This window comes from Marmota monax, unplaced genomic scaffold, assembly GCF_021218885.2.
Source record: "Marmota monax isolate L192 unplaced genomic scaffold, Marmota_monax_Labrador192_F-V1.1 WCK01_AAM20220418_F8-fsc01984, whole genome shotgun sequence".
Lineage (NCBI taxonomy): Eukaryota > Metazoa > Chordata > Mammalia > Rodentia > Sciuridae > Marmota > Marmota monax.
The window spans coordinates 13,732-30,206 of NW_026694623.1; the positions used below are offsets into that span (position 1 = coordinate 13,732).

At 49.0% G+C, this 16,475-nt stretch overlaps 2 protein-coding genes across 2 annotated transcripts; both read right to left on the reverse strand.

Annotated features, from left to right (window-relative positions):
• Positions 1-410: 410 nt before the first annotated feature.
• LOC124078076 (olfactory receptor 2T11) lies at positions 411-1,412 on the reverse strand. The gene has a single exon (XM_046422697.2). It carries the CDS (start codon positions 1,410-1,412, stop codon positions 453-455), a length of 960 nt encoding a protein of 319 aa, XP_046278653.1. The 3' UTR covers positions 411-452.
• An 8,858-nt stretch (positions 1,413-10,270) lies between these two features.
• On the reverse strand, positions 10,271-11,666 carry LOC124078075 (olfactory receptor 2T2). Its single transcript, XM_046422696.2, has one exon. The coding sequence runs from the start codon at positions 11,560-11,562 to the stop codon at positions 10,594-10,596; it is 969 nt and encodes a 322-aa protein (XP_046278652.1). The 5' UTR covers positions 11,563-11,666; the 3' UTR covers positions 10,271-10,593.
• Between the last annotated feature and the right edge of the window lie 4,809 nt (positions 11,667-16,475).

Sequence of the window (16,475 nt, forward strand, 5' to 3'; positions counted from 1 at the left end):
GTGTGGTTAATTTGTGTGTGGAGCAAGAGGTACTATCTCCCTTGTCTGGGATTAGCTTGGCAGAAACTTCTCTACTCTATGAAATTTTGGTGTCTTCTTAGATTCCAAGTCCCAAGGTGTAAGACGAAGTAGCCTGGAACATAAGCTGGTTGAAAGCGCTTTCGACGTCCCCTTTCACCAACACAAGATAGGATGGAATGGGAGTGCAGTTTTCTCTGGACAGACCAGCTCGTTGTCCTGCTGGGTTTGGGCATCAGCTGAGATCTTCGAAGAAATTTCTGACAATGAGGCTCAGCTCTAATCAGGCTATGAGGGGCTTTGTTGGATGGTATTTGTTCTGGAGAGGACTCTTCTTAATTGTTAAGTAGACTTTGATGGCTGAAAAGTAGTTTGATGAAACTGGGCACATGGAGAGTGACCTCTGGAGGACCTGTCCTCGTGTTACTGAGTCTCTACGCCTCAACTGTGGCTACTTTCTGAGCAGGGGAACAGTGGGCAAACACCCTCTCCAATGCCCCCATAACATCTTTGTTTCTGAGACTGTAGATGAGAGGGTTAAGCATGGGTGTGACAATGGTATAGAAGGCAGACACTACCTTGTCCTGTTCAGGTGTGTGGAATGATGGGGGCAGCACGTACGTGTAGAAGGCAGCCCCGTAGAAAATGCTGACCACAGTCAGGTGGGATGAACACGTGGTGAAGGCCTTTTTGCGGCCCTCAACAGAGCGCATGCGGTGGACGGTGAGCAAGATGAGCGCATAGGAAGTGGAGATGATAGAGATGGGGATGAGCAGCATGAGGACGCAGCAGAGGTACATCAGGGTCTCATACAAGGATGTGTCAGCACAGGCCAGTTTGAGAACTGCAGGGATCTCACAGAAAAAATGGTTGATTTGGTGGGAGCCACAGTAAGGGACATTCATGGTGATGGGCGTGAGCAGAAAGCCATCAAGTGAGCCCCCAAACCAGGCACCAGCAGCCAGCAGAAGACACATCTTGCGGTTCATGAGAACTGGGTACCTAAGAGGGTTGCAGACAGCCACATAACGGTCATAGGCCATGAGGCCCAGCAGGAAGAACTCTGAACCAATCATGGTCAAGTACAGGAAGATCTGGATGCCACAGGCCACAAAGGAAATGGTTCTCTCTGTAGAAACCATATCCACCAGGAGCTTTGGGACAGTGGTACAGATGAAAAGGGTGTCCATGATGGACAGCTGGCTGAGCAGGAAGTACATGGGGGTGTGGAGGTGGGAGTCCACCTGAATCAAGACTATCATGACCACATTTGCAGTGACAGCCACCACGAAAATGGCAAAGATGACCATGAAAACAATCCCCGTGGCCTCCGTGCTCACCAGAAGCCCCAAGAGAACAAAGTCGGAGGTAGAAGTTCTGTTTCCTGTTGACATTGCCAGTGGCAGCTCCAGGGGATCAGGGACACCTCAGGACCAGGAGGAAGGTGGGAGAAGCTAGTTCAGGATGGGGACACCACTCTGCACGGGGGCTGGCATGGAGGGATTTTCCAGGGCAGGGGCTAGAAAAAACAAACCAGCAAACTCATCCCAGAGCAGCTGCAGAGGTGACCCTGTTTCTTGTTGGCAAGTGGCCCTGCCTGTGGTCACGTTGCTGTGTGCAGAGGATGGCAAGGGTAGAGATCTCTCGCCCTGGAGTAGAGATTCGCCACGTCTGTTCTGCTCACTCTACATTATTGTGAGTCTGTGATTTACTTAAACAAGGACAAAATCACTGTCTGAAATTCTCATTTACCTGCTGTCCATGAGACACGACCCATAGGCTCAATAAAGCCTACTCAATAGACTACTGCTAAAAATGGATTCTGAAATTAAATTAGACTGTCTCTACAAATTTTTCTCTGAACCATTTGTTCAAATTACTCTGTAAGTAGTCACGGCTGCTGTCTTTTTTGTCAGGCCTCCCAGAAGGACCACATGGTCAAGGCTTGTCTTAGAATCCTGATCTGTTAACTTAAATTACATTCCAGAGCCGGGTGTGGTGGTGCATGCCTGTAATCTGAGTGGTGGGAGGCTGAGACAGGAGAATCACAAGTTCAAAGCCAGCCTCAGCAATGGCAAGGTGCTAAGCAGCTCAGTGAGACCCTGCCTCTAATAAAATACAAAATAGGGCTGGGGATATGGCTGAATTCAATCTCTAGTACTAAAGAAATAAAAAAAGAAAATTACATACCATTTCCAAAGGACAATTGAAAATAAATGTTGTCTACAACTTGTTTTTGTTAAAACCCACTGACAGGAAAGAGATGTTCTACTTTTTACTCCAAAAAAATTAATAAAGCTAATCCATAAAAAATGAGAGAGATTTTTATCTCTCTTTGCCACACAAATGAAACAATCCAAATGCATAAACTAGTTCAAGTGAAGAATCCACATATATCTCTCCATGCACAGCTAGTAGGCTGGGCCAATGCATGATCTTTAACCTGGGTTGTCCAGGAGCTTTCTCACATCCCCCTGCTTGCCTTGAGTCCCCCTCCAACACAGCAACCAAAGTGACCTTGGGGGATATATTCACCCCACGTCACTCTCTGCTGAAGCCTGTGCTCAGGGGCCATCATGTTTTGACTCTTACCTTGAAGTCCTCTCTTGCCCCCTGCAATGTCCTGGTCATGGGGCTGAGGAGGTCATCTTGCTGGTCCTCTGTCCCCACTCTAGGGTCCCAGCCCAGGACCCCTGTCCCAGCTCCCCTTGCCTGAGCCCTTCTGCATGTCTAAGCCAGCCATCTCCACATGTGCGTCAGGGAATGGTGCAAAGGCCACCTTCTCAGCAGGTGGCTCTGGTCCCACTCGAGGACTTTGTATTTCTTCATGATTCTTAGCACTATGGGACAGACTACAGGTTCATTTTGCTTGTGTTGGACTCTTGGTTCTGGAAATTGAGCCCCATGAGGATGAGGATTGGTGCCTATTTTATTTTTTTTAACCACTCTCACCATCTAGAAGAATGACTGGTGTGTTGTAAATACTTGTTAAATCATTAAATGGATGGTTTTTAAACACATCACTAATGTAATGCAAATCATGTAATTTTGATTTTTAAGTTAATCCATTTCTTGGATAATTTCTTTTAAATATTTTTAAGTTTGTTTTTTGACAACGTGCTAATGGCAAACACATTTTCAACAAATGTCAGGCCTGAGCCTGTTCAGTTTGAGGTTGGACACTTGCCTAGTGAGCAGAGGCCCTGTCTCCATCCCTAGCACCATGAAACTCAAGACAGACAAACAAGAAAACAAATACCAGGCCTTTGTGCTTGTCTTTACTCCAAAATAAAGTTGTCATAAAATAGGATCCCTCCATGTTCTCTAAAGAGACTTAGTTCTAGGAAACAAAGAAGAATGAAATATGGCATTTGCCAGTAAATGGATGAAACTGGAGATTATCAATCTAAGTGAAATACGCCAATCCCCAAAATACCAAATTCCAGAAGTTGTCTCTGATATGTGAATGCTAACCCAAAACAAGGGAGAGTGGGAAGGGGACAAATAAAATAAGTCTTCGAAGGTCAAACACTAATACAAATTTACTCCTAAATCTCTGAGGTTAATGTATATAAATTTGGGACAATTACTCCCTGAGCCTTAAAATCCAGACACCTGCTCACACAGTCCCTAGATGACCACCTTCTTGACTACACAACAGGAACTCACCCCTTCCTTTGTTTTCTGCACCTGCACTTGCTAAGACAGCTCTTCCTACAGGCAGGCCCCAGTTATTGTGTTAAAGAGAACTGCAGCCCCCAGTGTTATTAGACATCCAGAGATTGTATTGTGGGGGAAAAAGGTTAAAGTTAGAATTCCTCCTGTATAATAGATAAAAAAAAGAAGATCGTTATTGTTATGCATGATTTTTTAACAGCAAGTTTTCATCTCCCTCCTATTACCAGAAACAATTGTATCTTTAAAAAATGCCATGAGACTTATGATTAATGTTCCTCCTTAATGAGTTTAGTGAAGCTGTAATAGGCTTAGCAAGTGTTAAGACCAGTTGTGTGCAGAAGAGTCCTCCTCCTATAATCCCATCCATAGCTAGTCCCTGAAACCAAAGGACACACTTTTGTATATGACAGAGACCTTGCAGCGGTGATTAACTCATGGATCTGGGATGAGAACTTTCTAGACTCAGTGCAGTCAAAAGGCCTTTGAAGGAAGGAGGGAGGCAGGAAGCAGGAAGGGGTGCTGTTGGAAGCTGGACCCAGACTGATCCAGTCCATGGATTTAAAGTAGAGGGGGCTGTTCGGGAAGTCCCAGGCAGGGGCCAGCTCTGGGGGTCCGACAAACCATGTCCGGCCACTCAAAAACCAAACAGAAATGGGTTCCCATGAGGGAACCACAGCTCCCCCAGCATGAGGAGTTTAGCCAGTGTGGCCACCTTTGGGATTCTGATCTCCTGGACTGTAACATGTTAAGCTGGGTTTGTGACAGCATAATATCCACAGGAAACTAACATTCCAATAAATAATTCTCTCAGTTTTTAAGTAAAAGCAAGACAAGATGCTAATAATAAATTGGCCTGCACCTATGCAGTCCTCAGTGTCCCAGGTTTTGACGAGGCCACTTGTAACCCAGCGACAAGGTCGTGACTGAGGCATCACCATCTCTCAGCTCAGAGAGGGGAAGCTGCAGAGCTGAGTCAAGGCTTAGGACCTGGCCTCCATCTTCCCTGGTCTCTGCTCCTCCTCTTAACTATGCCCAAGGGGCAAGTATCCTCCATGCTTCAGTTAAGTTCAAATCACCTGGTAGAGGTTAAATGACTACAAGGGATAAAGCTATAATCAGGAAAACTTCATTTTCCTTCAAACATAGTCAATAATTAATAAAGTAACTAAAAGAAGTCAATTTTTTAAGAAACTGAAAATTCTTCCTAACTCCTGGGAAATCCCCAGTCCTCAGCCACCTGCCTTCAGGTGCCTGGCTTCATGTGGAGGTAGGACACACACACACTTTTCTCACCCAATGTCCCTTGAGAAAGACCCTGCAAACTCCTAGCTCAGAAATCTGACATCGAGCCTCTGTCACAAAGGAAGGAGAGCTTCTTATCTCCAAGGGAACAGGGTGCCTGTCCTCTGGGCCTGCTCCCAGCCCTTCACCAACGTCCCCACCATTACATACTGTGAGATCCAATTTGCTTTGGGGGACCTGAGCGTTGAAGGAGATTTTCAGCAAAGTGTGTCGGGAGGAGCTGGCAGAGTTCACTCTAAGCAAGAACCCCTGAGACCAAGACTACTACTTATAACTGACAGAAGGAAAAGCAACACAGGCATTTTGAAAAAAAAGTTGCATGAAGTGTGAATCTAATTTAAAACTTTGTGGAATAAATTGAAATGCTACTAGAGAAATCCTGTCAATGATTTACAAAACTAAAACTATGAATTAATTTAGCATATGTTTTGACCTAGTTGCCTTTTCTTACTGTATTTTCCTAAGCACAAATATCCTCAAATGGGGAGGAGAGGGTTTCCCTCCTTAAACAGCATTTGGAAAATCCTTCAAGGGAAGTGGCCAGCTGTGTGAGCTGAATCCAGTGTCCTCACATGGTACCTGTCTGGTCCTAGCAGCGCAACACACCGCTCTTTCCAACAGGCTTCCTGAGTGTGTGGGTGCTCAGAGGTGCAGACCAGCTCCCCACCCTGGGCATGGACAGCAGTTACAGGGGACTCTTGTTCAGTCTGATGATTCACTGCTGGGCTGACCTCAGTCTCCAGAGTTAATCTCTAAGTGTCACATCTTGGGGGAGTGAGGGACATGGGCCTCCTTTGCTGCCGGGTGGTCTCCTCAGCCCCTCCGGGGGGAGTCATGGACACAGCCCTGGACTCTCCCCCAGCACTGTCTGCCACTACTGGCCTGGTGCCACCTCCTGTCCTCTCCATCATGTGCCCTGTGAGGCCATCAGTGGAGGGTGGCCACGGGCACAGGCTGGCACCTGAGGCCATTCTTCCCCAGAGCAGGAGCATGAGGAGTTTGCTCAGCAAGACACTAGGAAGCAGGGGTGCTTGTTCCTCTGCTGCAGAGGCCCAGGTGCAGGGTGGAGAGGCTGCAGCAGAAATGGGTCCTGCAGTCTGGCCAGCTTGAGCCCTAGTGAGAGCAGGACTGTGTCAACATTGGGGACCAAGGGGGGACCTGCAAATATTGCTGGTAGGAGTGGGCACTGAGTCAGTATAAAAACCTGAAAGAGCATAAATTTCACTAGGAAATTTTAATACGGAGATAATCAGATGAGTGGCAGCTTGTACTATTAAAAACTCCTCTTGGCGTTATTTCCAATAAGAAAGCCAGGAGACTGAGCATAGTCGGCTGCACCCACACTGAATCACTTAGGCTTCAGCACATCACGGTGCTCCAAGTGGCCATTGTGACATGAGGGAGGTCTCCAATCCCCCATGGTTTGACAGTTTCACTGTGCTTGTAAGAGAAACGGGTGGCGTGTGTGCATACTTCATATCCACAGCCACATGGACACAGTCTGACACTCTCCATCTTCAGGCTGAGAGCACTCAGTACCTTCATGGCACATGTCATAGCTGATTTCTTAGAAATACTCAGTGTGCATTATTTTCAAATGAGAACCATTACTTGCAATCAACCCTGCCTTGGTTCAGAGTGAGTTACCTTTTCTCCCTTTGAGGAGATTCCGTAGCTTGCCTGGGAGGAGGGAAAGCCGCTGTCTGCAGAGCCCCGTCAGCTGTTCAGAAGCCAAGGCCTCGGCCCGTCTTACCTGTGTTCAGAGAAGCCTCCTGCTTGCACCTATAGGAGCTATAGGAGCCCATGCCCCCTATAGCCCCCACCACCTGTCTGAAGCACCCCCTGGGAGGAACCTGGCAGAAGCCAGTGGTGTCCCTTCATCTGAAGTCACTTAAGAACTAGTGAAGTTGGACAGAAGGTAACTACAGTTCTTAGCTTTTAGCTCAGCATATAGTTCTTTTTTTTTAAATATTTTTTAGTTGTCAGTGGATCTTTTATTTATTTATATGGAGTGCTGAGACTCGAACCCAGGGCCTCACACATGCCAGGCAAGTGCTCTACCACTGAGCCACGACTCCAGTTCCCCTCAACATACAATTCCATGTGAGCTGGTGAAGCACATTTAATTTAATTGAGCTTCAGTTTCCATGCTGCCCTTTAAACCCAAGATGGCCTGGAAAAGGGAATATTATAATAATAATAATAATAATAATAATAATTTATTAACTTGATATGTGTACATAGAGTGCCACACCTTCTAAATGCAGTGGCTTCCACTTGTTCACTACCCTGATATTTATTGACAACATATTCTATGTCAGGAAAATGCCTATGTGCTTGGGAAGCAGAACAAAATGAAGATCCTGGTTTTTGTTACATGATAAGTAAAACTGAATAAAACCAAATGAGCCTAAAGGGCTGATCAAAGGAACAGGAGAAAGCCTGTGGGCTGGTCAGGCTGGCGCAGAGGCGTGTGTGCATGAATGGCTCACCTTGCTCCACTCAGCTGGTTTGTTGCAGCCGGTCAGAACCCACCATTCCACGTCTCCATAATGTTGAGAGAAGCAGGCAAGGGGGGTTTGGCAAAGACCCTGCTGGTCTGTCAGATTTAGGAAGTTCTGCCCTCAACACAATCTCAACGGAAAAAATAATGAACAAAGCTTCCTCTGGTTCAGCTCCTAGTTTTCTCAGGAAACACTCTGTGTTTCAGGACAAGCTCTGGAGGCCATGTAGCTATCTGCCATCACTGTGGCCTGGCCCTGGTACATAGGAACTCCTGTGGGAGTCGGGACTGATGGCCGAGGTCAGGCCTCATAGTGGCGCCTCACTGCAGCGCGCCAGCCACATGTCTGGGTCAGGACTGTGCTGTCACCCCCCAGGCCACAGAGGCCTGCTTTGTCCTCTCCCTCTGAATCAACGTCTGCATAACTGTCTCTAGTCAGCTTATCTGACCACTGCTTTTCTGAAATCTCCCTTAGTGTTTATAGATTAGAGGATATAGGTGCTTTGTGTTTTTCACTGATAAAATTTTACATTGCATAAATAAAAATATTTACTTACGTAAAACAATATGTGGAAGCCTGAGTTCAGATCACTTCATGTTCACATCTCTCACACACAGAAAGACCCCACAGAAGGTCTTTTTTTCTCTCCAGATTGGTCCTCAGGCTCTAAGTAGACCAGTTCACCTGGCATCTGGCAAGAATTAATCATGGCTTTTATCAGCACCTTGCTCTTGGGGGACTTTTGTCCAGGCCATTATCAGGACGACCAAACTGGCAGCTGCGTCCTGCATTACCTGCTCTCTACTTTGACAATTGTCTGCCAGTTAATATCAAGGTCTGCACACAGTGAAAATCAGACCAGAAGTCACAAGTCCTGGTCTGAGTCCCTGAGTGCCTGTTGCTCAAGTGAGGTGATAATTTGTCTGAACATCAGCTTTTTCATGTCCCATGGGGCTAATTATTTTTTAAATACCTTATAGAACTTTGTAAGGATCAGGTAATACAATTGAATATAATTTGAAATATAGGGACATATTTTTATTTGTCTTTTTGCCATCATCTGGAATGGTGTGTGTCCTGTTGCAAGTATGCAATTGATAATATTAAAATTGATTTTAGGTTTCTGTAATTGTCATTTCCAAGTTAATGCATCATCTTTAATAAAGAGGAAAATCTGGTGACCACAAATATACTCATACGGAAATTAGGTGAACTAACCTTGGAAAAAAATCTCTTGCTCTCCCTCTTAGGTTGTGACTCATCTTTGGTTCTGAGGAGTGGACACCCACCACGTGACATGCATGATGGGTTTTCCAGTTGTTTAGAGAAAATCCATGGGAAGTGTTCATGTAGATCAGCCCTCACAATGTGACACTGTGGAACTGGCCCCGAGTTTGCTGACCTGTGTCTTCAACGGCATGGCAGAATTCACCTCCCTCCATGTCCAGCCAGCAAGGCCCATGACCTCTGCAGGGATTGTCCAAGTGCTCTTCTCTTCCACGTTGCTTTTCAAGTATTTTGAATATTTTGAAATATCAATCAATGTGTAGGTTAAATGCCCTTGTTAATCATGCAAGAAAATTAATCTTGGAAATGCAAGAACAAACACCCTAGCACATATTCACACAGGCCTCGAGTGATGTCCGGGACTCCATGGAAACAAGAAGGAGAGGGATTCCCAGTGGGGAAGACACTGGAAGTGCAGCATGCAGTGACCTTGTGGAAGGAAAGGGCAGCAGAGGTGCTGCAGGCTGGAGGAAGGAGAAGGAAAGGGCTGTCGGGCCGCAGGACACAGTGTTCACCAGGCTGAACGGGAACACGGGGGAGGATTTTCCCAAATGAATCCGGGCTGCCTCGCGCTCCGGGAAATGCTCCTCCAGCCAACCTTCCATCCCTTTCCTGCTTGTTAATTGTTTAACTTCAGGATAAAGTAAAATTTCCGGGAACCTGGGAGACAGAGCAGGCCAGTGGTGGGATCACTGCAGGGAAGCTGTCCACCTGGGTGGGCGCTGCTGGGGGATGCTTCCCTCTGCCTCCGAGTTGGTGCCAGGGAGCAAAGGACGGAGTAGACTTTGGTTAGTCTTTGTCGGCTACACATCACCTGAAAATTGTCCAATTTTTCCTAAGCCTTGTGCTGCTAGAGGAAAGGAGCACCAGTGAACCCCAAGGTGTCTTATTTCTCAAGTTTGAGGCCCCTATGCACAGAAGGAAGTGAAATAATAGGTCATGGAAGGTTCCCTGTCCTCTGGTCAGTTGAAGTTGGATTCAAGTTGACCACCTATCAAAACACCACATCTAACCTCAACTAATTGGAAAAGAAAGGCGTTTCTACCAACATGTCACCAGAGAGGCGAAGAGAGAGAACACAGAGCCCGTTAGCCTAGAGGACGTAACGATAGCTAGGCAGAGGTCTTCATGTGCTCATTCTGCATTCATCTGTTACCACTTTATTAAATATCAATGGAAGTTGATTTAGACATTAAAACTTGAAGGCAGTTTCAACTTTCAATCAACCAGTCAAGCAAACAATAATTAATTTCTGGCTAAGCCCTAGACTATGGGAAGAGAGGCATGGTAAGAATCTATCATGTAAATTCATAGCCAAGAAAATAAAGAGATAAAATGTGATGGAAAACACAGAACCTCAAACACAATCCCATGTTCACAAAACTTTTAAATAAGACTGAGACACCATCAGCATCACAGACTATGTTACCCTGTTGACTGTTTGAAACTAAATCATCCAGGACATGGCAAAAGTTCCTTGCAATTTGCATGTGAAAGTTGGTTAGCAATGGGACATGAAGGATCAGGACCCCACGTGACGCATCCATGCAGGGCACTCCATAGGGGTGCTCACCTAGGGCCAGAGTGCCACCTGCCTGAGAACACTGGCTAGAAAACATTTGCTGCTCCATCTGCACAGGAGCTGGCTGGCTCTGATGCTCTGCCAGCTTCATTTCCACTCCTGGTGACACTTGCACAGGCTGGTGAGCCAGCTGAGGACTGAAGACTGCCGGAAAGACACTGAACGTATTTCAGAACCAAGGACATCTGTCACTGGCCACGAGAGCAGGATGCCCTCGGTCCCCTAGTGTCTCCTAGACACATCCCCTGGTCTTATTCTCTGGGAGAAAGCACATCTCCCCAGCAATTTCCTCAGGGCTGAGGCCACCTCTTTATTCCTCAGGCTGTAGATGAGGGGGTTGAGCATGGGGGTGAGGATGGTGTAGAAGGCAGACACCACCTTGTCCTTCTCTGGCGTATGGTATGAATGGGGCAGCACATTCGTGTAGAAGGCGGCCCCGTAAAATATGCTCACCACCATGATGTGGGAGGAGCAGGTAGCGAAGGCTTTGCGCCTGCCCTCTGCGGAGTTCATGCGGTGGACGGTGATGAGGATGCGCGTGTAGGACACAGAGATGATGGAAACGGGGATGAGCAGCATCAGCACGCAGCAAGCGTACATCAGCGTCTCGTAGAGTGATGTGTCTACGCAGGACAGCTTCAGGACAGCTGGGATCTCACAGAAAAAGTGGTTGATCTCTCGGGACCCACAGTAGGGGAAACTCATGGTCACAGGGGTCAGCATGAATCCATCCAAGGAGCCGCCAGTCCAGGAGCCCAGAACCATGATCAAGCAAATCCTGCGGTTCATGAGGAGAGGGTACCGCAGGGGGTTGCACACGGCCACGTACCGGTCATAGGCCATGAGGCCCAGCAGGAAGAATTCCCCTCCGATCAAGGTCAAATAGAAGAAGATCTGAAGTGCACACCCCAGGAAGGAGATGGTCTTTTCCTTGGCCAGAAGGTCTTGGAGCATCTTGGGGACAGTGACACAGATGTAGATGGTGTCCATAATGGAAAGCTGGCTCAGCAGGAAGTACATGGGTGTGTGGAGGCGGGAGTCCACATGGATGAGCAGAACCATGACCATGTTGGCCGTGACGGCCACCAGGAAGATGGAGAACACCACGGCAAAGATGAGCCCAGGGAGTGCTGGCCGCGTGACGAGGCCCAGGAGGAGGAAGTCAGTGGAGTTCTGGGGCATGGATTCCATGTCCAGGTCACATGGCAGGCCTGGGCTGTGAGACAGAAAGTTGGGGGTCAACTGGTTGTCCAATGATCACTCAGCACAAATAGCATGGCTGAAGCAATGTGGGGTCAAGAAAGAAACAGGAACACAGAACCATTTGAATCCCTGTGACTTTGCCCATGTTCATCGCCCTCTAAGTCAGCGCCAGTCTTTGGGAGAGGTCGTCAGGGCCTGGGCTGCATGGGATGGATGTAAGAAGGACATGCTGTGATCCTTTAGGACTTGCACCACCTTTGTTCTCCACCGTCTTCTAGATTCATCTTATAACCTTGTCACTCTGGGTTGGAAGCTTCTCTTAACCCCTACACTGTCTAGCAATCCATGTACCTCAGTTCACTGCATTTAAGGGGCTCTCTGCTGTTAAGATGACCACAGTGTTAGGGTCAGGTGTAGACGCCCCTCTGAGACCTGAGAAATTGATATGAAAGGAACATGGAGCCGAGGTCTCTGGACACATTGGGCTTTTGAGCTGCTGTTATTCCTCCACAGTGGTGAGAACATTCAGGGCATCAGATGTTAGAAGGGCAATCTGGTCACTCCCTTGAGGTCAGGTCCACTGTCCTGCAGTCAGACCTGTGCTGCAAAGGGAGCTTAGACCTTAGCATGGGCTACTCCAGGCACTTGGCTCCCAGTTCTCACAGGACAGCCTGGAGCCAGAGCTGAGGGAGGACCCCTGTGGACTCTGCTCAGCACGCTGGGCTTTGGGTCCACAATGGGGTCTTTCCGGCTGACACCGGAGTCTCTGAAATTTTATGGCTGGGTACTGGCCACAGCACAGAGGGACAGCCTAGCTGCTGTCTGGTGTTGTTCAGCCACGGCCTTGGCAGGCTCCCTGAAGGGGTCAAAAGCCGCCACCCCCCCCACCAAGGAGGGGTTGTTCCAGGAGCCCTGGGCCAGTGGGTCTTCTAGCCTTACATTTATTTCTCTACAGTGTTCTGAATCTTCTATGTCTGTAAATAAAAATAACTACAGATGGGAAAGAAATATCTAAATTCAGAGTAAAAACCACAGCAGTATTGAAACTCCTTCACATTGATTAAATTAAAGGAATCCTTGTTCTTTTTATTCTAATATAGCTGTAATGCCTACCTCTTTGATATAGTCAAAGGTATTGAGAGGCAAATTGTCCACTTTATTATTAGCATATAATGGCCTTTCTTCATTTCTATGACACCCTGTGTTGGCCAGCAGTACTAGACAGTACACCTGCATCTTTGGCTCCAAAACATCACGTATGTGGTCTCTGAAGCATCAAGCAGAAATGACTGCCCTGGGCTGGAGCAGAGTAGGAGAAGTATGGAGGAGCATATCTCGGCTCAGCGTTCGCCTGAGATGGGGATTTATTGGAAGAAACCATCCCTATGCGTGAGGACAATCCAAAGAGAAAGTGAGAGAGCCTTAGTGTGGGCAGAGGCGAAGCTGTGTGAGACAGCTCATCAACCGGGGGTGGGGGGAAAGCAGGCCCCGAGAAGAGAGGCCACTCCCGGCAGCTGGGCGAAGCCAGCTCCCTTGTCCCTCCTTAGTATGTGCAAGACTCCCCGTGATAGCCTCAGCTCAAATCGCAAGCCAAGAAAGACACGGGTAGTACTGTGACTAAGGCCCGACCCGTGGGCTTCTGAACCACCGCTGGCAATCAGCAGGTTTGCGTAGGAAGGCGTCACCCTGGCCCACCACCTGTCTGTCAGTCAGGTGACCGCGGCTGCGTGTGCCTAAGGCTGCTTCCTCTAAAGCAGCTGACAAATAGCCTTCTAAATTACATTTTGAAAAACTGTAATGAATGACAATGTGAAAAATGAACTGTCAGATCAGGCTGGGCAGGCAGCAACCAAAGTTGGCAGATTTAAAAGGGCCGCTGAACAGGCTAAATTGAGATATCACTCCCGGGCGGAACTCGATCAGACCCACAGAGGGGACAGGGGAAGGGTCTGAGGAGAAACCGAGTGGAAGTGCCATTAAGTCGCCACTAAGTCGCTGCCACCGACCTAACATGAACATTACCTAAAAATTAACTGAATTACCCTGGAAAATAGCAAATTGCTTTTGAGTTAAAGCACAGGACCGAGAGTTGTGCTTCAGTTAAGTCAGCTTACATCTCAAATGGTGTTTGAAAACAGGAGGCGAATCACTGTGCCTCTGCCTCCCTGGTTAGGAACGGAAGCTTGCTACCCCCTTTGTCCTCCCTTAGAGTGGACGTGGAAGGGGAGAACTCTAGCATTGCAGAGGGGAAGATGCTTTGGCCCCCCTCTGTCCTGAGTGCCAGACCCAGGTTGCCTGTGGGTGTGACTCTGGGAACACTGGGTGTGGGCGTGTGACTGTGTGTGTGCACGGTCATGTATGTGATGTGTGTATGTGATGTCATGTATGGGATGGTGTGTGCAGTGTGGTCTCGTGTGTGGTGTGTGCGGTGTGATCACAGTGTGAGTGTGCAGAATTCATTCATGCTTCTGGTGTGTGTGCTGTGCATATGTGAGTGTGCCTATATGTGCTTGAGCATGTGCATGTGTGTGTTGTAGGTGCTGTGTGGTGTGTGTGAGTGTGTGGGTGTGTAAGCAGTATCACCCCACAAGCCATGGTCAGCACTGGAGAACAACTTTCAGAGAGCAGGTGAATTAGGGCTTGTGCTAGGAACACTATTCAGGAGCTCTTCGGCTGCGGGTTCCCTGAACCCATTTCTCACACTAGAGTGACACTCCTGTTCAACACATGAGCTAGCTGCTCCGCATACCCCAGGCGCCGGACCCTGCCCCTCAGGCCCCCTTTCCCCTACTCTCTTCTCCCTGGTCAAGGCCTCAGGCTTTCCCAATCTCCCTGTCCAATCTGAGTCTTTCTAAAAATATGAAATAAAATAAGGAGAAACCTCTAATCTGCATGATCTCAGGTCTTTCTGCTGTTCAAGACAGACAACGCCCTCTCTCAGAGCTGTTCAGAATTGTCACATAGAATACTCTGATCCCAGGACTGGTGGTGACACCACTGGGTCCCCACATAACCACCTGTGGACAGTGCAGGTGGAGAGGCTCTGGGGTCTGCACCTGTGACTGAAGAGGGACGGGGTGGCTGGTGTGGTGAGAGGGTTGACAGCCCCTGGGGGTCGGCCTCTGGGAGGACAGGTGAGGGGAAGGAGGCAGCCTCTGCAGGGTACCAGGCAGGAGACGCTGTGTGTCTGGGACAACAGGCCTGGGCTGTTTTGGAGAGGCCACAGAGCCCAGGCAGTCGGTGCCCCTCACAGCAGCTTGTGGAGGAGACGCCCAGGTGAGGGCCAAGGATATGCCACCAGGGAGAGGTGCCTGGGCCTGTCCCTTCTAACACCTTCCCAGGAGTCCAGGAACACTACAGCTGCAGGGCCATTGTCCTGCGTGGCATGAGGTTGCTGTTCAGGAGGCTGTGCTCCTGCAGAGCAGGGATCCTGCAGTGTCCCCAGAGGGAAGAGGTGCTCCCACTCCCAGGAACCCAACCCTCAGGTGCCCCACACTTGTGCTCAGTCACCGTGCCCAGCAGGGCATGGGCCACAGACTCCAGGAGCCACTGTCGATGTCCAGGGTGCAGCCCGGTGGACAGACGCAGCCTGGGGCAGAAGTCCTCAGAGAGCAGTCTCCTGCGAGCCTACCAGGGGGCTCTCTGCAGAAGGGAATGTGTTATGTCCATGAATCATGTCACAGCCACAAAATCAGGTGACAGGAGGAGCTTGTGCGCCTGTGCTGGGGGCTGGGGCTTCCCCGAGGAAGGGCGGCACCGGGTCCCCCAGGTTTCCTGCAGTAAAGATGGTGTCACACTCCTAATCAGTGGCACTCTCTGGCTCTGAGGATCAAGGCTTGCTTCTGAAGGAGGAAAGCGGGACTAGGACAGCCTGTTGGGGTGCAGCTGCTTTGAACAGAGTTCCCAAAAATGACAAAGACGTGAGTGTGGGGGAGGGGGAGGGTGAGGAGCAGGAAGGACAGGGGAGCTGGCACGGGCCCGCACTTGGCTGCCTCTTAGGTGTGGGGCGCAGTGAGGAGGAGTCTGCTGCCTACCTGCTGTCCCATGGTCCACAATACTGCACTTGAAATCCCCTGTGGGCTGGAGGCCAGATGCTCTCCAAGCGCACAGCATTTGAGAGCTTGTGAGGGAGTGAGTCTCTGTGAAGCATTTCTCACAAACCAAGAGAAGACCAGAGTCAGCCCAGTTAGGAAAACTGCAACTCAGAGGTGGAAATTGGTCTGAATTAAAATTGAGACTGAGAAAAAGGAGGGAGATCTGGGTGCCTCAGGGTGCTATGTCCCAGGAGGGCAGGACGCAGGCTGCTGATGGGGGGAAGGAGCCAGGCCACACACAGCGGCAGAGCAGGTGTGGAGCCCCGGCACAGAGGGACTGGACAGCAAAGCCAGAGGCTGCCACTCAAAACACCTAGAAGCAGGGTGTGAAGGTGAGCAGCCCCAGCAGCAGCACCTGGTAAGGTGGCTGTGGGAGAATGGCTCCCTGCAGCACCATCCTGTGTCACTGCTAACCAATGTTACAGCCTCCCTGGGCTGCGACCTCTGGACCCCTCCACCCATGCCCACTGTGGCCGGGCTCCTTTGCCTGTGCTCACATCCAGGAACCATGTGCACACTGCCTCAGAGCACACCTGGTCAGAGATCAAAGCAGTGTGTCCTTAGTCTCCACTGATGTGGACTGGCCCCTTCACCACGGCCTCCCTACGTCTCATGATCACATATTTCCCAGAAGCCCCACACCTTCTTCATTTACCAGAGATTGCTGCCTTCCTCACTCTCTATCCCCAGAGTCAACTTAGAAGTTTGGAAAGTAGAAACTTAAGCATGAAGAAGAATGAAGAACCTTTCCTTAGGTTAAAACCCAGCGCTGTAATGGAATGTGTGTAGTGTTTACCGAACACTAAT